The sequence below is a fragment of the Rhinopithecus bieti genome, unplaced genomic scaffold (genome assembly GCF_001698545.2).
Source record: "Rhinopithecus bieti isolate Rb0 unplaced genomic scaffold, ASM169854v2 scaffold_35538, whole genome shotgun sequence".
NCBI classification, from domain to species: Eukaryota; Metazoa; Chordata; class Mammalia; order Primates; family Cercopithecidae; genus Rhinopithecus; species Rhinopithecus bieti.
The window spans coordinates 394,492-420,047 of NW_016815913.1; the positions used below are offsets into that span (position 1 = coordinate 394,492).

General features: G+C 40.2%; 1 protein-coding gene across 4 annotated transcripts in view; it reads right to left on the reverse strand.

The window, feature by feature from the left end:
- The window catches only part of DCLK1 (doublecortin like kinase 1), a 366,905-nt gene that overhangs the window by 9,350 nt on the left and 331,999 nt on the right, over nucleotides 1-25,556 (reverse strand). For 2 of the 4 annotated variants that reach the window (XM_017854150.1, XM_017854152.1), the window contains 2 exons: nucleotides 15,740-15,853; nucleotides 10,587-10,660 (listed from right to left, as the gene is read on the reverse strand). In XM_017854150.1, coding sequence (XP_017709639.1) covers nucleotides 10,587-10,660; nucleotides 15,740-15,853 — 188 coding nt within the window. The remainder of the gene's footprint in view (nucleotides 1-10,586; nucleotides 10,661-15,739; nucleotides 15,854-25,556) is intronic. The other 2 variants (XM_017854149.1, XM_017854151.1) reach the window with 1 other exon arrangement.

The window sequence follows — 25,556 nt, forward strand, 5'->3', positions numbered from 1 at the left end:
AGTACCTATTATTACTCAAAATGATCCTATGGCATAAGTAGAGTCATTGTCTTCCTTTAGTGGACACTTGATTTTCAAGCACAGCATCTGTTTACTCTGCCTATGGTTAACTATACTTTAATTTCTCTTTGGATACCTCCTCACTCCCACATTCCATGATTCCAATGAAGTTGACCCTACTCCTATCTCTGGGAGTAGGGTTGGTGTGGGCTTGTGACTCAGGAGTAAGCCTGAATTTACTGCATTCCCCAATATCCATGAATGGCCCAAGATGGGCACCCAACTCCGTCAATAGGACATGGTAAGACTTTTGCTGGAACTTCACATTTATAATGAACCCCAATTTTGAGAGACTGGCAGGCCTGGAGCTGCTTCTCCCATCCTGGGTACCATGTGAAGTCCAAAACTAAAGCCAACACAGGGGGGCAGGGCTGGAGATGTCAAGAAACCAAGCATTAACTGAGTGCTGGATCCATCCATCACTGAAGTCAGACTCAACCTGTGAACCTCTCAGGTTATGTAAAAGAATACATTTCCTTTTTTGCTTAAATCAGTTTGGTTTTGGTTTTCTTCACTTGCCATAAAAACAGTCCAAACTGATACATCTCTGAATGTGCTTTAATCATTCTCACATCTACCTCTTGGTTCAAGGTACTTGCCAACATGAAATTACCTCTCTTCCTCTCTCTGCTCACTCAAATTTATTTATTCTTTTTTTTTTTTTTTTTTTTTTTTTAAACGGAGTCTCACTCTTGTTGCCCAGGCTGGAATGCAGTGGCACAATCTTGGCTCACTGCAACCGCCGCCTCCTGGGTTCAAGTGATTCTCCTGCCTCAGTCTCCCAAGTAGCTGGTATTACAGGCACCCACCACCACACCCGGCTAATTTTTGTATTTTCAGTAGAGATGGGATTTCACCATGTTGGCCTGGCTGGTCTCAAACTCCTGACCTCAGGTGATCCACCTGCCTTGGCCTCCCAAAGTGCTGGGATTACAGGTGTGAGCCACTGTGCCCTGCCAATTTATTTATTCTTGAAGACTTGATCAAATTTTACCTTCTGTACCATATTTTTTCTTTCTAAACTCCTTAGGCAAGAATTGTTTTGACCAAACTTTTGGGAATTAATTGCATACTGACATTCTATTTTTTTTTCTTTGCATATTCCCCAAATACCTTGCCAACTATTCTATGGGAGAATTTGAAACTTCTTGGCATTTTCCAGATGATTAGTAGACTGTGGCGCACATATTAACTGTGTATTAAATACTTCTTAATTAATGTAGCATTATTTTAGGGGACTGTATACTTTCTGAATAATAACAGTAGCAAAAAATATAAGTCAAAGCAACCCTAACACAAAAGAGTAAGAAGTTAAAAGTATTAAGAGTCAATATTTAAGACTATAATTTATGTTTCAAATATGACCAAATTCTTATGTCAGATAAAGTTAAAATTCTCTTACGAATTCACTCATCCAACAAGCATTTATTGCGGTCTAATTTCTTATCATACTAAACACTGTAACGTATAATGTTTAGAAGTTTGTGGCCACAGAATTAACTTGACTCTAAAACAGGTGCAGTTCATCTTTTCCAAATGAATTTGATAGCCCAGATATGCAGTTTGGGACAGATGAAGTTACCAAGGAAATAGCACTATAGGCTACTATATTACAGGGTATTGTCATAAAATATGTAATCCAATTGAAAATGTCTTCCCCGCCCCTGAAAAAGAAAAAAAGCATTTGAAACATAATTTGTTCCTCTGAAATCCTGCATCACAGCTTCAGATTCTGAGCCCTTTCAACCACTTCTAAAAGGCACCTTTACTATTTTTGTTGGTGGGGTCAGGGGGGAGTCCTCAAGAGTCAACTTGATTTTGTTTGTGTGTGCGTGGCTAGCTTTACTCTTTATCAGTCACAAAAAAATCCCCAGACATCAAGCAAATAGGGTCTCTTCTTAATGCCTATTTTTGTAAATTAAGGATGTCCTCAGGTATAGGCTTGAGGCTCCATGAACACTTTAGAGTTCCTAATGGATTTATTATTTTATTAGTTATTTTGTTCATAGTTTGTACCTTTGTCGGAACCTACATGAATAGGCTTGCAGTAGAATTCCCAAGTGTTTCTTTAGTAAGTTACCACTTCATTAAGAGATCCTAAGAGACTCTGAAGAGTGCATTATCACATTTTGGTGCTAATTATCACAGGTTAGAGGTAAGCAAGAACTCTCTTGAGATTCTGGAGTTGACCAGTGGTAACCAAGGACGCAGCTCTAACCTAGTTACTTCAGATATGTGCATGATAGAGACTGCCACGCTGTGTACTGGGTGAGAGCTGAATAATGATGGCCCGGGGGAAGTTGGTAAAGAGAGAACACATGGTTGATTAAATAAAATGGTATAGAGAAATGGACTAATATAAACCTGTCCTACCCAGAAGAAACACTGCATATTTCTACCGTGAACTGTAAGCCCTGGCTTATCACAAAGCCCTTAGCAGATGCTAGATCAAGTGTGAAAACAGAGGAATGGTAAAATAATGCCAGCTACCTCAGCAACTCAGGTGGTTGCACACGTGGTAGCTGAAAATCTTAGGGAAATCTCTCCCCATCATGTTGGTGCCAGCCATAACACCAGGCATACATAAATAAAAGACAGTGCTTGCCTATTATCAGATTTATTCCCATAAAGGATACATCTACTGAATTTGGTCAGTGGCCTATTTTGTAACAATGAAATAACAGTATCCTCCACATGTGCTCAGATAGCTTAAATCCTTTGTTCTGACATTAAATTTGGAAACTCAGTATAAAGACATATGAACAACCCATCTGGTATGTCTGTAATGTTAAAGGAAAAACATAGCATAGAGGAGGAAGGTCAGGAATAATCAAGAACATGAATTGAAGCATTAGCTTAGATTTTGCCAGTTTGAGTCACCCCACGTCTCTAATGCTCGTCTTGTCTGGTAGCTTAAGTTTAATCCCCTTGGAAGCAGCAGTAGGTGGAAGTCAAGAGAATTAGCTTTTTGTCCTAGCTCCGCTAATTATATGACCTTGGACATGTTTTCTAACCACACCGAGCCCCAATTTCCAGGTCCATAGACTGAAGGGGGGTTATTGTGCATGATCCCTAGGGAAACTTTCACCTATGAAATTCTATGAATATGCTTAATATCACCATCAATCTACTTAATGGGTTATGTTTTTCTCTTAGCAAACAATAGGCCTTACAGTCTATGGACCAAACATATTTCTGTTCTGCAATACTTGCAGGATTCACAAGAGATGTACTCATTTTCATTGTGAGGCAATGTTTTCTGTCATGGCAGTAATTATTGGATTTAAGTAACTGCATTTTTCAGAGGCAAATGTTGACTGCTTTTCCTTTTTTGCTTTTCTTAATTTATTGCTAGCCATCACATATAGTCTTCATTTCATTAATAAAAGAACATTATTGTGCATTTTGCCTTTTAGTCCATCCATTATTCATACTGCCTAGGAGACCGAACTGGGGATGCAGCTGCTGGGACATTAATCTCAGGAACCCTTTCTTTTGCTTACCCTCACTCTGCGGGGACTACATTACGATTTGCTTGTCAGTTTGGAAATGTTTTGCTTGCTAGTAAAATTAAACTGACAAATCGATTGAAATATCCACCCTCCTCATTTTATTGGGCTTACTCTCATGCTCATTGCAGTTGTTTTGTTTTGCTTTCATATCCTTTTGAGGTCTTGCCAGAAATGACACAGTATCTGAAGACATGGCATGGCTTTTCTTTTTTTTTTTTTTTTTGAGACGGAGTCTGGCTCTGTCTCCCAGGCTGGGGTGCAGTGGCCGGATCTCAGCTCACTGCAAGCTCCGCCTCCCGGGTTTACACCATTCTCCTGCCTCAGCCTCCGGAGTAGCTGGGACTACAGGCGCCCGCCACCTCGCCCGGCTAGTTTTTTGTATTTTAGTAGAGACGGGGTTTCACCGTGTTAGCCAGGATGGTCTCGATCTCCTGACCTCGTGATCCGCCCGTCTCGGCCTCCCAAAGTGCTGGGATTACAGGCTTGAGCCACCGCGCCCGGCCGATGGCATGGCTTTTCTTAAAGACGACCATTAAAATGGCAAAGGGAGGCCTTCGTGGGATGCAACTGAGTAGCCTTCCAAGCTGCTTACTTTCTTGGCATGATTATCTTAAATATTATTCCCCATTTTTCCTGGGAGAGCTGACCTTATGCTTCTGCACTACTAATCTTAAACATAGGCTTCTCCTGCTGACCTGGTTCTTAATAGAGTCTTAAAGTGGCCTACCTCTGCAGTGGGTTTCTGATGGCCTCCTATCAGACAGTTAAAATTATAGCCAATTGGTGGGGGTTGAGCTCAGGACAAAATTCGTGTGCTTCCTCTGCCCAACAGCCCTGATTTTCTTATAGGAGCCCAACCTCAGTGGAGTTGCCATGTTTGTTCTCCATCATACGAGTAAACTAAACAGCAACCAAAAGCACAGTTTGCCTTAAAAAAATCTATGAAAATGTAGTGCCTACAAAGCAGGTGAGTCAGGGGTAGTTCCTTTTATTGCAGAAACCATTTTAACCTTGCCAAAAAGCTTAGTCCTGGATTGCTAAAAGTGGGATGTTATTCTAGAGCATCCCGTATGTGATTTGATTGCCCAAATTTTGATGTATTCCAAATTCTTCAAAAACATGTCTATCCTGAAAATCAGTGAAAAAATGGTCCCTTCTTTGGAGAGTTCAATCATTTATTTGTTAATTTTACAAATGTTTATTGAAGACATCTACTAGGCAGTGGAGATACAGTTTTTAATAAGCCCTAATCCTGTTCTTGTGGAATTTGCATTTGTACAGATGGTGCCTTTTAATTTAGACATATTTTTCCCCCTAGAAAGGGTGTTGGAAAACTTTTCTGGAGAGGGCCAGATAGTTAATATTTTAAGTTGTGCAAGTCACATGGTTCTCTGACTCAACTACTCAACTCTGCTGCTGTAGGGCAAAGGCAGCCATAGACAGTTTGCAAATGAATGTGTGTGACTGTGTTCCAATAAAACTTTATTTACAAAAAAAGGAAGTGGGCTAGATTTGGCCCATTGGCCGTGGTTTGCCAATTCCTGTCCTAGAGGATCACATTTTAAACTTATACTTCATCAGAATTTTTGGCTATAGCTACTTCAGATAAAACATAATGCCATAAATACTCACAAGAAATATAACATATACATTACTGAGCATTTTACCCTCATCAGAGCATTAAAAAAGTTCATGATTCTACTTTAATAACAAATGCCTCTCTCTGAAGAGAGATCAGTTTTCTCAGGAAAATCTGTGGAGTGGGTGATTTGCTCTTGAAAGTCAGGGAAACAGATATCAATTTTTTTTTTTTTTTTTTTTTTTTTGAGTTTCTTCTTTGGGCTGGGGTGTGTGAAAGCACTTTTGTACAGGCAGGCTAATTTAATCCTCACCACAGATTTTGAAGGTGGATAACACTCTTCTCCTTTGTGTAGGTGTGGAAATTGAAAATCACACGAAGAATGTAACTCGCCTAAGGTTACTCTGCAGGAAATGGGGTGGACGAGATCTAAACCCAGGGCTTCTTGACTCCAAAGCCACACTCTCTCTGTACACTGGGCTGCCAATCTTTAATTAAGTTAATTTAATCTCAATCTCCATTCCTTTTTTTTTTTTTGAGACAGAGATTTGCTCTTGTTGCCCAGGCTGGAGTACAGTAGTGTGATCTCAGCTCACTGTATCTCTGCCTCCCTGGCCCAAATGATTCTCCTGCCTCAGCCTCCTGAGTTGCTGGGATTACAGGTGCCCACCACCACACCCAGCTAATGTTTTGTATTTTTAGTAGAGATGGGGTTTCACCATGTTGGCCAGGCTAGTCTTGAACTCCTGACCTTAGGTGATCCACCCGACTCAGCCTCCCAAAGTGTTGAGATTACAGGTGTGAGCCACCACACCCAGCCTCCAAGACTTTTTAATTTCTAAAAGTGTCATGTGACTGACATATATTTGAAAATTGTTTATTTCAGCCTATGAATACTCACACCCTTTCTTTTTTTTTCTTTTTTGAGATGGAGTCTCGCTCTGTTGCCCAGGCTGCACTGCAGTGGCCGGATCTCAGCTCACTGCAAGCTCCGCCTCCCGGGTTTACGCCATTCTCCTGCCTCAGCCTCCCAAGTAGCTGGGACTACAGGTGCCCACCACCTCGCTCGGCTGGTTTTTTGTATTTTTTAGTAGAGACGGGGTTTCACCAGGTTAGCCAGGATGGTCTCCATCTCCTGACCTTGTGATCCGCCTGTCTCGGCCTCCCAAAGTGCTGGGATTACAGGCTTGAGCCACCACGCCCGGCCTCACACCCTTTCTTAATAAAAGGTGTGTCATACTTATAACTAAGTTCTTTATGTATGATTTCTTGCGCATTTATACCTCATAAAACCTCTCTCCTCTCAATGACCTCACTAAGGAGCATTCACAAAGTATGGCAGGAATGAATATGAAGAAAAGAGCATAGATGTTTACTTTTATGTCAAAATGAGGGAAAGAGGTTCTGAGGCAAGGGCAGAATAAATATGATACTACACAATTTTCAGTCGATCTGGAATCATCAGGAATCTTAGGAAAATGTTAAAATCTCTCTTCAATTTACACTCAATGATTAAGACTTGGAATGCCATGGCATTTTCTCGTTTTTAATAATAAGTAAGCTACATTTTAAAAAGACAAATGTCATTGGAATCCTCTCTTAAGGGGCCTCTGAAAACAAAACAAAAGAAAATAAAACCTCATTGAGCAACCTGTTTGAGTTGGGAAATGTAACGCGGATGTTTCACTATTCCCATGTTCTTTCTAATGACCCTTGGTGACCTTCATGCCACTACAGGCATAGGTATCACTTATTTTTTGAGACTATGGCCTAATAGCTCATGCTCGGGTATCAAGGTACAACTGCAAGACCAGTCCTCACTACTTTCCTGAGACTTCTCTCTAATCACAGTCTGAGTGGTTTTGAAGTTCAAACTTAGGACTTTTCGATGTATTAAACTGAACCCCCCCAAACTTTCTGTTACAGAGGGAGCCTCCGGAGTGGGTGGAGCATCTGCCCTGCCTGCCAACCATGCTCTGGCTCTCCGCGGGGACTGCGTTCTCACTCTGCAGAGCAAAGCCAGGACAGCTTGCCACCGAGCAACCTGCAATGCATTGCAACTTGCTGTGTACATTTGGCTGCTTCTGACCGAGGCTGGCTCTAGATCCCTTCTCACACCGCACGGGGGTTCCTCCCTGGCTTCCAAGGGAACAGTTCTCTCAAACCTGCGCGGAGCAAGATGCATTTAACTGACCCCATTCCTTTCAACAACCGAGCATGACAGCTTTTAATAGCCTTGCAAAGACGGCGTGCGGCCGCCACCGCTCTGCCTCATTACTCACTGTTTCAGCACGGTGCTCGAATCCAATATGCACATTTTAGTTACGTCATGCCTGGGAACTCAACCACCCTTTTGTCCTAGCTCGCCTCCCCATTTTATCTTATTTCTCATGTTTAGCTTATGTCTTGTTTTGATATTTGTTTTATCGAATTGAGTTACCCGGTTCTGGCTGTTGCCCTGTTCTGTGTGCTGAAGGTGCAGGAATCTTCCCCGTGTGTTACAGGGCATAGCACCTGCCATGGTGACAGCTTCACTTGGGAAGGTAGAAATGTGTGTGACCACGTCCCCTTTGAATAAGCATGTATTTCCAGGAAGGGGAAAATGTAACGGGATGCAAATGTTTTCCAGTGGCCTGCAGCAGGGGGAAATGGTGGCTTCTCAGGAGAGTGTGGAATATCCCAGTGAGCTCATTCCCAGGGCAGCGTCCCCCCTGGACTCTGGGTGACAGGAGCAAAGTCTCCTGGACGCATGGGTCAAGTGAAGGATGCTGCTCCCTTGGAAGCAGCTCTCTGGTATGAGGCTGGAGAATGGAGAGAAAGGGGAAAACAACCCCCACTATTTGTCTATAATCACCAAAAAGCCAGTTAAGAGGGACAGACCCATTCTGGGCACCCTGAGGAGATGGTTTTCCCAGCCTGTGCCCTTATGTGATCTGCTTTACAAAAAGCAAGCGTGACTCCCAAGTGTTCTGCTTAGAGCAGTAAAAACAGCCATGAGCGCTTTAAACACAACAATTGGGAGCGGGGATGCTCGCCTGTAATGATTGTTTATGTTAGAAAGTTGGCTGCCACCATGGTTAGACAAATGCTCCCACTTCTGCGGAGATAAAAGGCAAGCACTTGCAATCAGTAAGGAGAGCGTGTACGTTCTGGGGCTAAATGGCATTATAAAACTTCCTAATTAAGCATATATGCCGATGAGTTTTTAGCATCATTTCTCCAATTTAGCTTTACATACTGGGTGCGCTGTTCGGTACAGCACTAACTATAAACATTGTTGTTACTGCCCCAGCTGGAAAACAGAGCAGTTTATGTGTGCAAGAAAAAAGAGATTATCTCCCATCTGCTCCTGCCCATTATTCAGGGATGTGTCATTTTGTCTGCTGATGGGAGCCATCACTAGGATTTTAGTTAAATGGCCTTTTTATACTTGGCTATGTTTATTAATTATTGTGTTTACTTGGGGTTTAGTTCGCATCCTTAATCCCATAAATTTAGTAATTTAATTTTCCAGAGGTTTTTGAAATTAGGTGACTTTATATGTGTAATTTTTATAGTACAAATGTGCACAACTATAATTAGACATACTTGATGCCTAGTTTTAATTGTATATTAACTTTACACTTAGATCTCTGGTTAATATTCCTAACATTAAGAGACACATAATTTAAAAAGGATGGAGCATGGTGTGATTCAATTTATATAAAGTACAAAACCAGCCAAAGCTAATTAATGTGGCTAGACTCTAGGGTCAATGTTTACCCTTGAGGTGAAGTGACCCTCCTTGAAGGGAGCCCCCAGGGTGCTAGGAATGTTCTGTGCCTGAGCTGGGTGCTGCCTACCGGGGCATGCTCAGTTTGTGACAATTTATAGAGATGTGCATTCCTGATAGGTGCAATCTTCTGGAAGTATATATTCTTTCAGGTAAAAGTAAAAGATGGATGAATTCTCTTCTGTGATACAGTCAAAAAAGAAGGGTCTGCACAAAGGCAGATTATGATGAACTCACCCTCCTCCCTCCAAAATAAAGTCAAAAATTAAGTTCTTTCTACATCGATAAGGCCAATTATGTAGGTAAACTAAATAAATGAATGTGCAACTCCTACATGCATTATAAACGGAGAAGACACAAATAGCCCTCTATGTCAAAAATGACCTTAGAAAATTTTATTGAGCTTTGGGTGTTTTCTTGCTTTAAACAGATTTGGAAATGATCATGATTTTAGTATATCTGAATCATTTGTCAAGGTATGCCCCTTTCTGCTTTCCTGTGTACTATGTTTTGAGTGTCTGATTATAGAAAAATAACCAGGAGTAACAACTGGGGCTAAAATCATATATATATAATATATATACACACATATACATTATATATGCATATATACACATACATATATTTTTTTTTTTTGGTTAAACTTTGCAGTCTAACCATGAAACAATATCAGACAGCTACTCTCTTACTACAGATAGGCTCCATAGTTTGGAGAAAACAAATGTCAAAACCAATGGATTTTTTTTTTCAAACACTAAGATGTGGAGCGTTACCTGGAGATCATTTCAGAAACATTAAGATGGAGAAAACAAGCTCCCTAGGATTTCTCAGAGTTCATTTCTCAAACCATCAAAAACCATCCTGCTTGTGGATAACTTAAAGAGACATAAACAATGCCCCTTGAAGGAAATGCCAGGGCAGTTGACTGGAATAGAAAGCGATTGGATAGAATTCTTAACCCAGTTTTTAAAAAATCGATACCTCCCATAATCCCTTTTGCTTGAGCAGATAAGCCGGCTAAATAATCTGACAGTTACAAAATATTGAAAAATAAATTCATGCAATAGCTAATACATAGAGGGATTTCCAGGGGAAGAGGGAACAATAAAACAAAACAAAACAAAAGGTGGAGAATTTGAAAACACAAGCTTACCAACACACACAATGCATTCTATAGCCCATTGTACTTTGAGGCGCTTCTACTACTAAAGTGTAAATGCATTGTTATCCATCTAATCAGGTCAAGGTTGGACTTGATGACTTTAAAATGACAGTATATACTTCTATAGAACACACACTAGCGTGCTATTGTTCTTCCATTTGTTAAGGGACAGAAGAGCACTGGAAATCATTGTTTTAATTAGCAACATCAGGAAAATGCTTTGGCATTAGCACTAAATATACTGTCCTTTTAACCATAAGGAAAATTGATACTGAGCATGTGCAATGGAAAGAAAGCTGGCAAATGTCAGTGTGAATAATGGGTGAAAAAAAGGAATGAGGGGGTGTGGCATCTCAATCAAGATTAAAATGAAACCGATAAAGCAGCATATGGACTGGATAACAAATCAAAAGCATGTTTATCCACCGAAGGAACTGGTTAATGGAGACTGCCAGCACGTTGCCATGGAAACACTGACTGTTGAGCTGCACCATCTCATACCTTATCCAATACATTCCTGGTTGCTGGTAGTAGTCCAAAGACCCTGATCTCTTGATGGTAAACCCGTGGTCCAGCTGAGCAGAGAGAAACGGGGCAACTCAGTGGATCAACATTGTGCTAAAGAATTAAGACTCCAGACCAAGCTGTTCTTCATTGATTCTATATGTATATATAGTTACGATGCCTCTTCTGCAGGGTAACTAGCTAATATCCTAAGTCTGCATACTGAAAACAAAAAGGCAGGAAATGACACTAATCCCTCATGAATATTTTGGAGGCCAATTTGCTCAAATAGATCTAGTTTATCAAACAAGTTTTTGAATGACCATTTTAATCACATCCTCTCAATTTCAAAAGATACAAACACCTCTTCATATGCCATAGAATAGAAAATGCTTCACAATTCAATAAAGTACTGAAATCAGCATTCACCACTTAAGAGAAAGCAGATTGGACCCCATAGAGTATTACCGCATAAGGCTTAAATTTGAGGGCTTCATAACTATGAAATGAAAGAGGAAAAGAATCAAGTTTTGAAGCCTCATTAATTACAGCAATTTACATTTCTGAGTTAATCTTCAAAAGCAGAGCTAGTCTTAAAGGTGAATCTTTTTTTTCCTTTTTATAAAAGGTATATGATCTAATTAAAGGTGAATCTTAATTACATTTCTAAACTAAAAAGATAGAGTATAAAACAGTCAATAAATTTTCTCTGTGAAAATATGGAAAATGAAGTAAAACAAAAAATAGTTTTCACTGTATATTAAAAATGCATATGTACAGTTAAGTGCTTATGATTAACACAAAGTACAATAAATAGAAGACAGGAGAAGTTCTCAAAGTTGTTCATCCTGGAATAAGATGTTAGCTTTTGGCTACCCGGGAATAAAAGATTCAATCCCCCAAACCTGAAGAACACTAAACATGCTGCGTGCCCGCTTCCCCATTCTGCCCGCGAGAGGATGTGACTTGGACACCTTTCTTCAGAGAGAGGCTTACGTGTTCTTTCAAGTGCATTACTGGTGTGATGCTGACGATAGTTTCTACTTCTGAATTCACAAAGGTATTTCAAAAACATGCCAGGGCACCAGGCATTTAAACTAAAAACTGCTTGGAGGATTTGGTGTTCTGATTATAAACTAGGCTATCCAAGTGTTCATAAAATGCAATGTGAGGTTTTAATCTTTTAAAAAATGTATGTTTCCTTTTATTAAGAAAAAAATTGAGTATACTTGCTTTCAGGAAGATGAAGGTGTATGCTTGGCCACAGACAGCTACTTAGTAATTAGCTTTCTATTGCCATCTACAGGCAAAGTGTCATATAACAGGTCTCATTTTAGAACTAAGCTTCCCAGTGTCACAATTATATGCACGCTGATTAGTATGAATTTGTTCAATTAGACTGAAATGCTCATTTGCATGAGCAAAATGCAAAAGAAGAACTTTAAAGCATTAGGAAAATTATTGGTTAAAATAATAAACAGTGTTAAATGAGGAAAAATAAATTGGAACTGACATCTTAGTCATCGGTTCTTCATCAAGCTGAGCAAATCCAATAATGCCTCTGTCTCTTCCCTCAGCTCTCAAAAAGTTCACCATTAAAATGTCATCTCTAATTCATTTTATGTCTATAAATTGCATTTTAATAACCTTTTGTTTCCCTTTCTCTCTCTCTCTCTCTTTTTTTAAATCCCCCAACTACTGAGAAAGGCAGCAGAGGGACAATGGAGTCTCTGAGAGGCACAGAATGCTGCAGTTGTAAGGAATGCAATAGCTTCCACCTAATCCCATGGCTTGACCTAACGTCAGAGCACCTTTCCTCCTTCAGGAGGGTGTGTGATCCCAGTGAACCTCCAGCTAGTAATTACTGTCCTAACCAACTCGAGGCCCTCTTGCAACCTTAACATAAAGTTATCATTTGTCCTTTCTTTGGTCTCAATAATGTAGGGAGTGTGAAGCAGAAGAAAAAAATGACAACCAGAACAAAAAACACTACAGTTCAGAACATGAGTACATGTTAAACTATGCTCATATGATAAATTACACCTGTGAGAGAGGCTGCCAGTTATGACAGTATGCTTTTTTCTTTTTCTTTTGTCATTCTAAGAAAGAAAAAAGTGTCATAGATTCTCTTATGAGCATTAGTGATCTCCAGCAGGTAATTAGGTTTCTAACTAAGAAATGAGAAGTACTAGTTAAAAATCAATTATTTAATTGTTGGTTCCCCGCCCCCGCCACCAAACCACAAACTAACACTACATCCTAAATAATAATTTTTTAAAAATTCTAAAGGGTGTAGGTAATTCTAAAATATTAGTCCCACGGTAAAGGCAGTTTAAAATACATTATTTTGTAGCCTCTGGGGAGAGCATATATACCCAGGAAAATTCTGTTTGAATGAAATTTATGCTGAAATCAGTTTTTGTAAATCTATCAAATAGAATTCATCACTGTATTATATCAATTCCTGAACTTTTAATGATGTGAGCAAATTAATCGTTATATTAAATTATTAAATTATCAAATAGTCTTTATAGAATGCATCATTTATAAAAAAAATTTTCTTCTACCTCCCACTTATTTTGCTTCATAGCAGAATAGTCTTTCTTGGCAGTCATACTTTGGAATATTATTTAATGCCAGGATTTCTTTTTCCTGTGATAGTCCCCTGATAGCCTTTGCATTTTAAGAACGAAAAAATGGTTATGCAATATAATTGGATATATCCAGTGCTATTCTGAAAGTAACAAAATGAAGGGGCCAAAATAGCCAGTTTCTAATTCCCAGCCCCACCCTGTGGCTACTGACCTTGGCTGAGTTCTTCTAGAAGGTAGAGATATTTATGAGAGAAAAGCATTCTGGAGAAGGTGCCTAAATGTACATAGTATGGTAGACCAGTTTCTCTTAAAACAACCTCTGAAATCTACATTGATATTCTCTTTTATGCTTGAAATATTAATGCTGATGGTTAACATATAAATTGTGCTGTAGATCTGACAGGCACTTTTTAAGATATAGTTTTCTGAAACCAGCCAATTATTTTGAATCTGAATTAAGTTGATGATTATTTTTAAAAAGACGAAAACCTCTGCAATGGTAAAGATTAAACAAGCATGCAACCAATGCATAACTCAGCATTACACAGCCCACTTTACAATTTGTAAGTATATTACCAGTTTGTGCATTTTCCATGGAAACCATGTTAGTGATGAATTGAGAAACTTGGATTCAAAATTGCATTCAAAGTGGTCCAATCATGACATTTAGGAAAAAAAAATAGTGGATCTTTGATCTTCAAATACTAACGAGTGTTTTAAGATCCACCTAGATGAGGTTTTAATGAATTCATATGGATAAGGCTTCAGAATTTATCCAACTTTGATTAAAATAGGATTTTCCCTCAAATATGTGCTGTTTGTCAATTGGAAAATTGCCCTGACGTTCCTGCCCTTAGTCATTGTAAGACTCCTAGAATACTGTGAACAAACCCATATTGAGCAACCAAGGCAAACTTAACCAAAGACTGATTAAAATAAAAGACCAGGGAAAAAAGAAAACAAAATCAAAATGACAGAGGTGGAATAGGCACTCTCTCTAGCAGCCATAAGCCCTTAGCAGGAGAAAAACAGTCTCTTTCATGGACAAGCGTGCTGGCAGTCCATTCCAAAAGAAAACTGTGGAATCAAATGTTTGGAATAGACTTATATCTTGAACAAACAATGGAAACAGAGTCTAGAATGTCTAGTTTAGTAGATAATCACTATGAGATTGTTGCTTTCAAAAATTACTGACTGAATATCAGCTCAGAACAAAGAACACTGACCATCTATGGAAGATGTAGAGGCTAATTTACCTCTACAATGAATTTTCTTAGAAAGAATTAAAGATAGAGGGCAGGAACAACTTGAAATTTTAAAACTTCAGCGGCACTGAGGAACATCTGGAAGAGTGGGCATTCCTTGTCACTTTACACATGTGCCAGTTGCTCACACGCATGTAAATCACTATTGAAAGGGTTCAATCGAGAAACGTGAAATGCAAACAGTACGAGAGCGTGTATGCATGCATTTGTACCATTTGCAAATTCTGGAACCTCATATCAAATATTTAGTAACCCAGACCTGGGACTGGTGGTATCAAACAGATCACTTGTTTATCCTCAGTTTTATTTAGAGCTCTCACGCAACCAAAAAAGAAAAAAAAGAAAGAAACTAAAAGCACCCAGAGAAGTTAAATATTCAGTACTGCTCATGAGTGAGAGGTACTGTTTAATAGCATAAATACTTTTGAAAAAGTCCACATCACAGTGTCTTAAATTCTTTGTTTGGAGAAGAAAAATAGCTCAAGTGATTTTCAGATTGAATATGCTATTAAAATTTACATACTCTGAAAAAAAGAGGAAATTATTAAAAACTCAAGTAATTGGAACTTGAATATATTTACTCCAGAATATGACACCGGGAAATATGAGGTTTCATTATTCCTCGGCCCAATTTAATCTTTGCCTAGAGCTGTGATCAAATTGCATGTACTGTATGTCTGCATGTATCGAACAGAAAAAAAGGCCTTGTGCAGCCGCATCAATAAAATAGTAAATGTTAAAAGACTTTCAACTTTCAGAACAGAAATTTCTAAGGAGCAAGACATTATGACTTCGTTGGGTGTTCACAGTAATTCAATTTCACTGAAAATCTCACTGCATAGCTTTCTGCTATGCTTTGACTTTAATTTAGGTCTAGTATCAAGATCCATAGTGTTCCAAGCTCTCCCTGCAATGTCTTCTCTCTCAGCTTGCCTTTCCTTTCTAGGTTCTAGCAAAAGGACACTATGAACTCTTTTCTTAGAGTCAAAAGTTTGCGTTGGCACAGAGTCCAGTGGGGGGAGGTTTTCGGTTTTAAATAAATAAATCATAAAATTAATATATACTGCAAGACACCCTGGAGGTGTTGGATAATGATGTGACGCCGAGGGAAATGATCTGCAGAAACACGTAATACATATAAGTCCCATACCTCCTCTAGTGTATTAAGTGGCTGAGCTGTCTAAAGAAATGACCCATTCTGCTGTCTCTGGCTGGAGAATCTCCTGAGTAATGCCTGTCTCTTAGGTGGGTTGCTTTAAAAAAGTTATAGGTGGATATTTCAGATGCTTACTGCTATGACAGAAACTCCAGCTGCTGTGCTATTCGGCTTGGGGCCTGTGTTGAAATGCTTCTTTATCTTTCCAGCTACTGACAGCTGATGTTCATTTTCTGGAAGGCCATCATCCTGGAGAAAAAGAAATAAAGAGAAGAGAAAATGAAAGAAAATAAGATAAATGAAAAATGAAGGTCAAATCTTCTAGTCATAGGTAGCGATCTTAGAATTCATAAGATGTCAGAAATAAACCAACCAATGTCTACTCATTAAACACTGTTGTTGGAAGTACTGCTCCAAGATCTCATTCATTTCCACATCTGCTCTAAAATTCATTTGCTTTGTGTCATCTGACCCTCAGAGATTTGTCTCTAAATTAAAAAAAAATTATTTCTGTTTTTGGTTTCTAATAAAATCTTTGCCAACCACGGCTCTAGGAACATGTCAAAGAGCAAGTTAATCTAGATGACCAGAAAAAAAAATTCAGTGTGAACATCTTCTTTTTAATATTTTTTTTCCTCTTAACCCATTATTTAGACCCAAAGCCAAGGGTCTTGGCTGGCAAGCTTGGGCTTCTGCATGGCCCATAAATAAACTCAGGCTTGTTCCACAGCTACTCATTTGGCCATACTAAAAATCCCAGGCAGCCTTCCAGGTAGAAAGATCTTCCTTAAAGTTTAAATCTTTCTTGCTGCCTTCAAATCATCTGTCATTATGAAGTAGTTTATATTGGAGCTCACTTTAACCAAGGTCTCTATTCTCTGCTGGAGCCCTCTATGACTGAGGCGGGATACATGGTTCTCTTGTATTAAATACTGTTAGAATCGCAATAACCAGCGTCATAAGTATGTGCCACCACTTACTAGAGTTCATGATGAAAAGGCTGCAGGATCCTTCAAGGCAGAGACTGTGTTTCACTCACTATAGAATCCCCAGGTCTTAGCATAGTGCCTTGCACGTAGTAGATGCTCAATTGTGGAATAAATGAATGAACAGATAATAGAATGTTTGCAACTCACTGCTAAAAAGAAACTCCTGGCAATCACTTCGATGCCATTCATTATTTTTCTTTTTTTCTTCCTCTCCATCATTGTGCAGGTAATTTCTTGGTTCCACCCAGGAAAATAAGTCTGCTGCTTCTCAAGCATAACGTGCTGGCTCCTTTTGCACGAGCTGGTACCTCCACATGGCATTTGCTTTTTCTTTCAGCATTTGGGCATTCACTTATTCAATGGACATTAACTGCACGCCTACATGGGCCAGGCATTACAGTAGGTGGGGGAGAAATGACGGCAAGCAAAGACAGGCATGGACCCTCCTCTCCTAGACCCTCTGCTCCATTTCTTTTCTTCATAACTTGGGCCTGTTCCGAGGCACTTATCCCCGGGTTAAGCACGATCCATTCTATTGGCTTTTCTGGAAACCCCCAATGCTTTTTTCATTATATCAACTTGCACTATTTCTATTTTTTGGTGTTAGAAACAAGGTGAAATTCCAGTAGAGTGGGGATGCTACTTGGGGAGGGAACAGAAGCAGGGCCACATGAAGTGCCGACTTTGTCAAGGGCTATGTTAGGAATAGCAGAATGTGGGAGGAAGATGTGATCTCTGTCCACCAGCATCTTGCAGGCTAATTAGGAGACAAAATACGCACAGACTGTGTAAAATCATGAAACAGGCCAACAGGATAAAAAGGAGCTGTTTGTTACAAGGCAGCATGACTGGATGGCTCAGCTAGACGCACCAAAGAAGTTCAGAGGAGAAAGGGCATATTTTCTGTTGTGAACAGGCACAGCCGACTTCATGAGGGATGTGGGACTTGACCTGGCCCTTAATGATGGAGAGTGTGTTGACAGGCAGAGAGGAGGGACAGTGATATTTGGTGTGTAGTATGTGCAGGTGGGAAGCTACAAAGTCATGTCTGCCAAACAAGAAGTCAAACAGTTTGTCTCTAGTTAAGAGTTTATGTACCAGGGTAATGACAGAGAAAGCTGAAAAAACAGGAGAAGATTGGCCATAAATGAGTACCCAAAAGATCCCAGAACTGAAGTCTTCATCTCCATTAGGAATACAGCTTTTTAATAAGAGGACTGTAAGTTTAAGAAATGTGAAGGACCACCTTCCTTTCACTGAGGTATTTTTATAGTACATTATCCAGCTCTTGGTTCACTCTACAAGCGAAAGAGAAGTCAGATGATAATTACAAGGAATTAGGATTATGCATCCAGAGTTCTAAACACAAGGGTGAATTCAATGGTGTATATATAGAAAGTTTTTATTAAAATGGTGAATGAGGCCGAACGCGGTGGCTAGCACCTGTAATCCCAGCACTTTGGGAGGCCGAGGCAGGTGGATCACCTGAGGTTGGGAATTCGAGACCAGCCTGACCAACATGGAGAAACTCCATCTCTACTAAAAATACAAAATTAGTTGGGCGTGGTGGCGCATGCCTGTAATCTCAGCTACTCAAGAGGCTGAGGCAGGAGAATCACTTGAGCCCGGAGGTAGAGGTTGGGGTGAGCCAAGATCGCTCCATTGCACTCCAGCCTGGGCAACAAAAGCGAAACTCCGTCTCAAAACAAAAACAAACAAACAAACAAATAAAAACAACTGGTGAATGAAACAACCCTGGAATTTAAGTTGGACAATAGCGTTTGGAATCTAAGTTAGAATTTTTGAGATTTTTTCAACATTTGACAAGGGATAAAATGATACTGAAAGTCTTCTGAATATTAGTATCATGCCTTGGCAGAGTGTTGGGTTTTGCCAGAATGAAAGGGGCCACCCTGGGTGCCCTAGTGGCCTCACTCCCCAAGATTACACATGCACTTCTTACCATCTCTTTGTAGAGTTTCAGGCTACCTTGGGCAAAATGAACAAATGAGCTTTTGAAGATGAGATAGTTTGAAAGACATGATTGTGGAGAAGGTTGAGGAAAGGTTTTTCTTTTTAGGGTGAAAGAAACTTGAGCATATTTGTGGTCTTAGGATAAGAAGCTAGTGAAAAGGGAGAGTTGAAAGATAGGAGAAAGGGCAGGGTAGGGACGGAGGGTAGAAGTGAAGTGGTTTGCCTTGGGGAGGTATAGGTTTACCTCTTTCTCTGGAGCAAAGATGAAACAGAAAGAGAATGAGCAGAGGTGCAGGGGAGGGAAATGAGAAGAGTATGGCAGGGCGAGGAAGATGAAACAAGCATTAACTGCTATTTATATGTATGATCGCTTTCCTCCTCAAACTTCCGTCTATTTATTAGTCCCATTTTGAAGATGGGCAAAATGAGGCTCAGCAAGGTGAAATCATTTTCTCAGCATCACACAGCTAGAAAGTGGTTGAGTTAGCATTGAACCAGGCCTAAAACTCTGTTCTTTTTCCCACACCAGGTTGCATGGATTGAGGATGCTCACTAGCATGGCATCAGCTACAAAAGAGCTGCTTAACTGCTCCATGGAAATACTCAGTGAATCATCTTTTCCATGATGAAAGCGGCACAGTGGTGAGCGGGAAGGAGAACTGAATTAGGGGCCGAACAAACCACAGAATATTTGGACGCTACTTAATGGAGCCCGGGAAACATCTGGTGGTCAATAAAAGAGACGCTGGGCATTTCAGGGACCCAGTGGAACACAGTTAGAAATTCTCTGTCAAGTGGAGACTGGGTGTCCACTAATCTGGGATGTGTCAACGTGACCTATTAGGGCCAGGACTCTAGGATCCTATGTGCAGCAAGCAGTGCAGCAAGGCCTGGCTGACACTGGGCAGAATAAAGTTGCACGGAGCCAACAGGGTTGCCCTATGACTGGCACAGGCTGTGTTTACCAGCCTGCGTGCAAATATGGGGAAAGATAGCTGGGTTTTCATAAGAGCAGCCCCTACTTAACTTACTGAGAAAGATTCACCTGTTGCTGAATAACCTCACCTTCTTTTCACTCCCCACCACTGGCATCGTTTCAGAAACTTGCCTTCACCTGGCTTTCCCCCCACTGCCAGTTCTTGAGCCAGGAGTTTGCTCTCTAGCCTCCTCACAATGGATTTCCTTATCATTTCCCAGCCCTGTCCTGGTCCTAATCTCCTGTCAAGGTTCCTAGCAACTCTTTCAGATACTGGGGCCTGGAGGTGAAGGCCTCCAGCTTTAAATTCCAGTGAAGGTTTGAGCTTCCCTTGGGTTATTAGTTCACATTGAAGCAATGCAAGTAGCGAAACAACTCTCACAAGTTGTCAGAGAGGCTTTTGACTTCATAAATCTTAAAACGTTCCAGGATTTTTTTCCAATGAAATAAGGTGTCTCAGCTGGAGTAGGTAAAACATATACATGTACACACACACACACACACACACACACACACACACACACACACACAAACTCATGACAGTGAAAAAGTCTGCAGTGTTTTTATATAAATTTTGAAGGTTTTCAGCATAATTGGATAAAAATACTTAAACAATTGGCTTTGCAGGGATCTAATCTGTACCTGCACCATACAGATGGATGACGGAGATTTAGCTAACTTACTGTCGTGCATCAATAAAATAAATAGGGACGTTAAAAACATACATTTATATATATTCATCTTTATCACCATTATTCAGAATAGATTGCGTGCCAAAAATGTGCTATGAATTTTCTAAACGTGACAAATCTGGCAGTATCTTACAATTGTAGTATTATTACCATACGTTCTGGTTTGGTGGTAGTTTCTGAAGTTTGACACAGGCTGGTTGTGGTTTGAGGTTACTAGTTTTTGATTTAGAAATTCCCATCCTCCACTTGGCAGAGCATTGCAACTGACACGAACAAAATGAGTTTGCAAAATGGAAAATGAACTCTCACCACTGTCCATAGGAGACCTGGCCTCCTGGTCTCCATTTCTCCAGGGGTTACTGGGGAAGAGCTGTGGGGAGGCGTGTAGGGGAACGGATGTGAAGTCACTCTGTAGTGTGAATTCCTCACTTTCCTCTGGGAAACCATTTCAGGCGTCATGCTTTAGAAAATTCTCATCCCCTTGTGGATTTTTGGTTTTGAATCAAAGGATCTGGTTTGCAGTGTATTCATTGCCAGACTCTATTATTAATAATATCTGTGGCCGGGTGCGGTGGCTCAAGCCTGTAATCCCAGCACTTTGGGAGGCCGAGACGGGCGGATCACGAGGTCAGGAACTCGAGACCATCCTGGCTAACACGGTGAAACCCTGTCTCTACTAAAAAAATACAAAAAATTAGCCGGGCGAGGTGGCGGGCGCCTGCAGTCCCAGCTACTCGGGAGGGTGAGGCGAGAGAATGGCGTAAACCCGGGAGGCGGAGCTTGCAGTGAGCCGAAATCCGGCCACTGCACTCCAGCCTGGGCGACAGAGCGAGACTCCGTCTCAAAAAAAAAAAAAATCTGTAAACTCAGGAGAAGCATGGCAGTCTTGAGCAGTTTACTGCTAGAATATTCCCACTTAGTTTTAAACAATTCCAAGGTCATTAAAGGACTCTTCAATAGCAGGTCCGCTTCACCTCCCAGTGTGCTTGACTCCTGTTAAGCATCCCCACCTGCACGGCACCGCCAGTCCCCTTGACTCTCTTCCGCATGGCCCTAGGATTCTGTCTACAATTCACACTGCACTTTGGGAGAAAATGTAAAGCAAGTTAAGATTTATCTTAGAGCAAGGATGGGATAAAATGCCCATATAGAAACTGAAATTCCATGTCATCATTTAAAATTTATGAATATAAATAAGTGGTTTTATATATTATTATAGTGTCATTGGGTTTCACTTAATTTCTAACAAATTCTTCCAGCACATTAAGATGAATGTTTACATTTTTGTGTATGTGAGCAGGGCTGATTTTTATTAGTCAACACAGAACATCTTGGGAGATTATCCAGACTTCTATTTTTTTTTTTCTTTCTCTTGTTCTTTTTTTCTTTTTGGATATCTTGACCTAGCAGAATCTTTTCAAAAGAGTATATAGGTGGGATATAGGAGGTAAATTAAAATGTAAAGGCCAGGAAGGTGACAGAAAGTCTCCAATTGGCTAAATAACTATACTTGATTTATTTAAACCAGTCTGTTCTGCTAGTACAAAAGTTCTTGAACTTCGTCTCATGTTATAATCACCTGTGAGCTTTTAAAAGTCCTGATGCCTGGGAGCCAGTGCAAATGAATTAAATCAGAATGTCTGGGGGCAAAACCCAGACATCAGACCTGTGTTAGAGGCTCCAGTGGGCTTCAGGCTAGACTCCTTTGAGTCTCAGGTTTTTTTTTTTTTTTTTCTTGAGACAGAGTTTCGCTCTTGTCGCCCAGGCTAGAGTGCAATGGCACGATCTTGGCTTACCGCAAGCTCTGCTTTCCACGTTCAAGCGATTCTCCTGCCTCAGACTCCCAAGTAGCTGGGATTACAGGCATGAGCCACCACACCCAGCTAATTTTGTATTTCTAGTAGAGACGGGGTTTCTCCATGTTGGTGAGGCTGGTCTTGAACTCCCGACCTCAGGTGATCTGCCTGCCTCGACCTCCCAAAGTGCTGGGATTACAGGTGTGAGCCACCCTGCCCAACCTTCAGTTTTTTAAATCAGTAAAATTGGCAGAATAATTTGATGTAAAACATAGATTCATAAAATTATAGCATCCTGGAGTATCAGAAGAATAACTCTGGGATAAGGTAGATGAACATTTTGAAAATAAAAATAGAATGACAGCAATATATTTAAAATATCACAATGATGATAATTGGATCCTAATTATATATAAGAATTTTTTTCTGGAAATGTCAATTCTGTTTATGAACTTATCATGAACTTACATTTTCTGTCAATAAAGCATCATTTGTGGGGAAAGTGACTCAACCCTCTTTCCAATTCCTGGAAAGGTCAAGATATATTACTGCCTATTTTATTCTTATATTATAATAAATGTGCCTAAATCATATTGTTCACCACTAGATGGGTAATAGGGTAAAGAAACGTAGCTGGGATAATTTATGTTGGCATTTTGTAACTACATTAAACAAAGTAGCTGTGATGCTGGAGAAAGTAACAGAGCTGGTGATACACATATTATCTATCTGAATCTGTGACACACAAACAGGATCATGTTTGGGGGTGACAGTCTTTCTTCCTTAATCAAGCTTCTCATTCACCAACATTAATGACAATTTGCATTTCATCAGCACATAGCAATGGATGAAACAGTTGTCATCTGGCTCAGACTCAAATTCACCAAATATTTGCTAAGTATCTACAAGGTGCTAGGACTTAACATTGCCCTCTCAGACTCTTCAGCTATATGATCCTTTTCCCATCCTTACAGCAAGTGGAAAGGAGAATCCTATTTTCTCCATTTCATAGATAGGAAAACAGGTTCGAAGAAGAGAAAAGACTTGCCCAAGGTCACACAGGCGAGTGAGCTCATGCTTCCTCCACGAGTCTACATTCCTCTTCCAGACACGTGGCTGCTTACTGACGATGACTTTGTTCATGTGTCTCATTGGAACCATCCACAGAGAGGCCTTGCTCATGACTCTTTCAACAACAGAGCAAAGGGCAAGAATACGGCGGAGCATGGCGGGATTCGGACCCAGGACGTGTGAAAAATAAAGGTGAGCTTGGAGGAATCTCTAGGCTTCCTTAGAGGAGTGAGGCTAAAACAGGTGACTTTTGTCAACTAGGTTTTCCTTTCTGCTTCCCTATGCTCTACTTTTGTATAAGGTTGCCTTTTCTTTTTCTTTCTTTTCTTTTTTTTTTTTTGTTTCTTTTTTTTTGTTTTTTTGAGACAGAGTCTCCCTCCGTCACCCAGGCTGGAGTGCAGTGGCTCGAACTTGGCTCACAGCAACCTCTGCCCCTAGGTTCGAGCGATCCTCATTCCTCAGCCTCCCCAGTAGCTGGGATTACAGGCACCCACCACCATGCTGGGCTGGTTTTTTTTTTTTTTTTTTTTTTTTAGTAGAGATGTGGCTTTACTATGTTGGCCAGGCTGGTCTCAAACTCCTGGCCTCAAATGATCCACCTCTTTCTTTGGGCTCCCAGAGTGCTGGTGTTACAGGCATGAACCAGTGCACCCAGCCAAGACTGCCTTTTCAATTCCAAGTATGCCAAGTAAAAAGGTCATGGTATAAGCAATGGAGAAAATTAGAACTAATGAGAGCAGAGGAAGAGCTTTTTGACAACGTCCTTAGGGTTCACATAATTATTAGTACTTTTCTCCCCGCTTCTCTCCTTTGTGGTAATCAGATATAATTTGATTGCCAAACACTAAATGTCTTACTAAACAGATATTCTTTGAAATCTCTAATTTATTTCATTTGCTTGGTCATTCATTTGCTGTACTTGGAGATGTCAACAAATACTAAACGCTCATTGTGAAAACTTCCTTTTAACAATTGATTATTTTCAGATGAAGAAAAAATCTGTTTTCTGATTTAGTTACTTCATAAAGATAATTTCAAAAGTTAAGCACTCACTTAATCAAGACTTTAAAAGCTTTTATTAAAACCAATTTTTTTTTTAGGATGGTCTGTTTTAATTCCAGAAAGGGTATTTTTTTTTTTTTGGTTTTCAATCTCCTAGATGATTACTTAAATTCTCTCTTTTCTTTTAGAAAATGTCTTTAGGAAATCTGAGAGGAAAAACTGAAATGGACAGCAGAAGTCTAAGATCCAGAGGGAGCCATGGAACCTAATTATCAGCAAAGTGGGATCATGTGTGAAAATGTGCACAAAACCAGGTAGAGGAGGCAGAAAGTTACTGCTGAGACATGTATATATTGCCATCATGAGCAACCTATTTTTTCACTGGTAACAGCCAGAAGTCTTCTTCATTTTGTTTCTTTACCACAGTTGAGTTGGGATATTATTAATATAGGGCCATTTGGTCTGGAATCGGGAAGATTCATGCTGTTCCCAAAAGCATTCCAGACCCCTCACGTATATAAACAAATTTGCTCACACTTACAAAGTTATCTTCTAGCAAACATGCACATTCTGCTGGAACTGACTGTCAGATATCTTCTTCCCAGTCTTCTCCAGGACTGAGCTCTGGCACCTCTTTCTCTGGGCTCTGGGAAGTATCCCCACAGAGCAGACTGGGGTGGCCGTTCTCACTACCCTGGAACCGTCTGATTGTATCAGACGTTGCTCCTAGAGGGCAGGGCTGGCACACAGTGTCTCTCTAATAAAAATGCATTTAGAAATCTCTACAAATAATTTTTAAAAAAATTACTCAGTTGTGGTGGCGCACACCTGGGGTCCCAGCTACTTGGGAGGCTGAGGCTGGAGGATTGCCTGAGCCCAGGAGGTCGAGGCTGCCGTGAACCATGATTGTGCCACGGCATTACAGCCTGGGTGACAGAGTGAGACCCTGTCTCAAAAAAAAGCAAAATTAAAATGATTATTTGTCATCTATGAATATCTTTCCTCTATGGCTCTTCAGGAGCCTTTTAAGGCCACATGTCAAATTCAGATTGTCTAGTCTCTTCTGTGTGGTTACCCTGTCTCAACTTTTCCAGAGCGAATACGCAATTTGACAATTTATGGATGGTAGGCTTTTATTTTTTTTCTTTGAAATTTAAGGAAAAAGTTTATTGAAGATCTGAAAAACAATTCCTAAAAGATTGACTTTTCTGGATAACTAGCTACACAATGCATTGCGTCTGTCATGTTAAAACATGCTTTAGACACAAATACAAAAACCGTGAAACAAGCCACTATTCTTCAACAATTTGAGCAAAGATAAAATGCCTAAGTAACAACAAGGATGACTCGCAAAGGATGGGCTCTTCAAGCATCATAAAAAAAAAGTTGCACAAATAGATGAGTGTGTTCGTTATATATACTGAATTGAACCACTGGCACTAGGAATCAGAG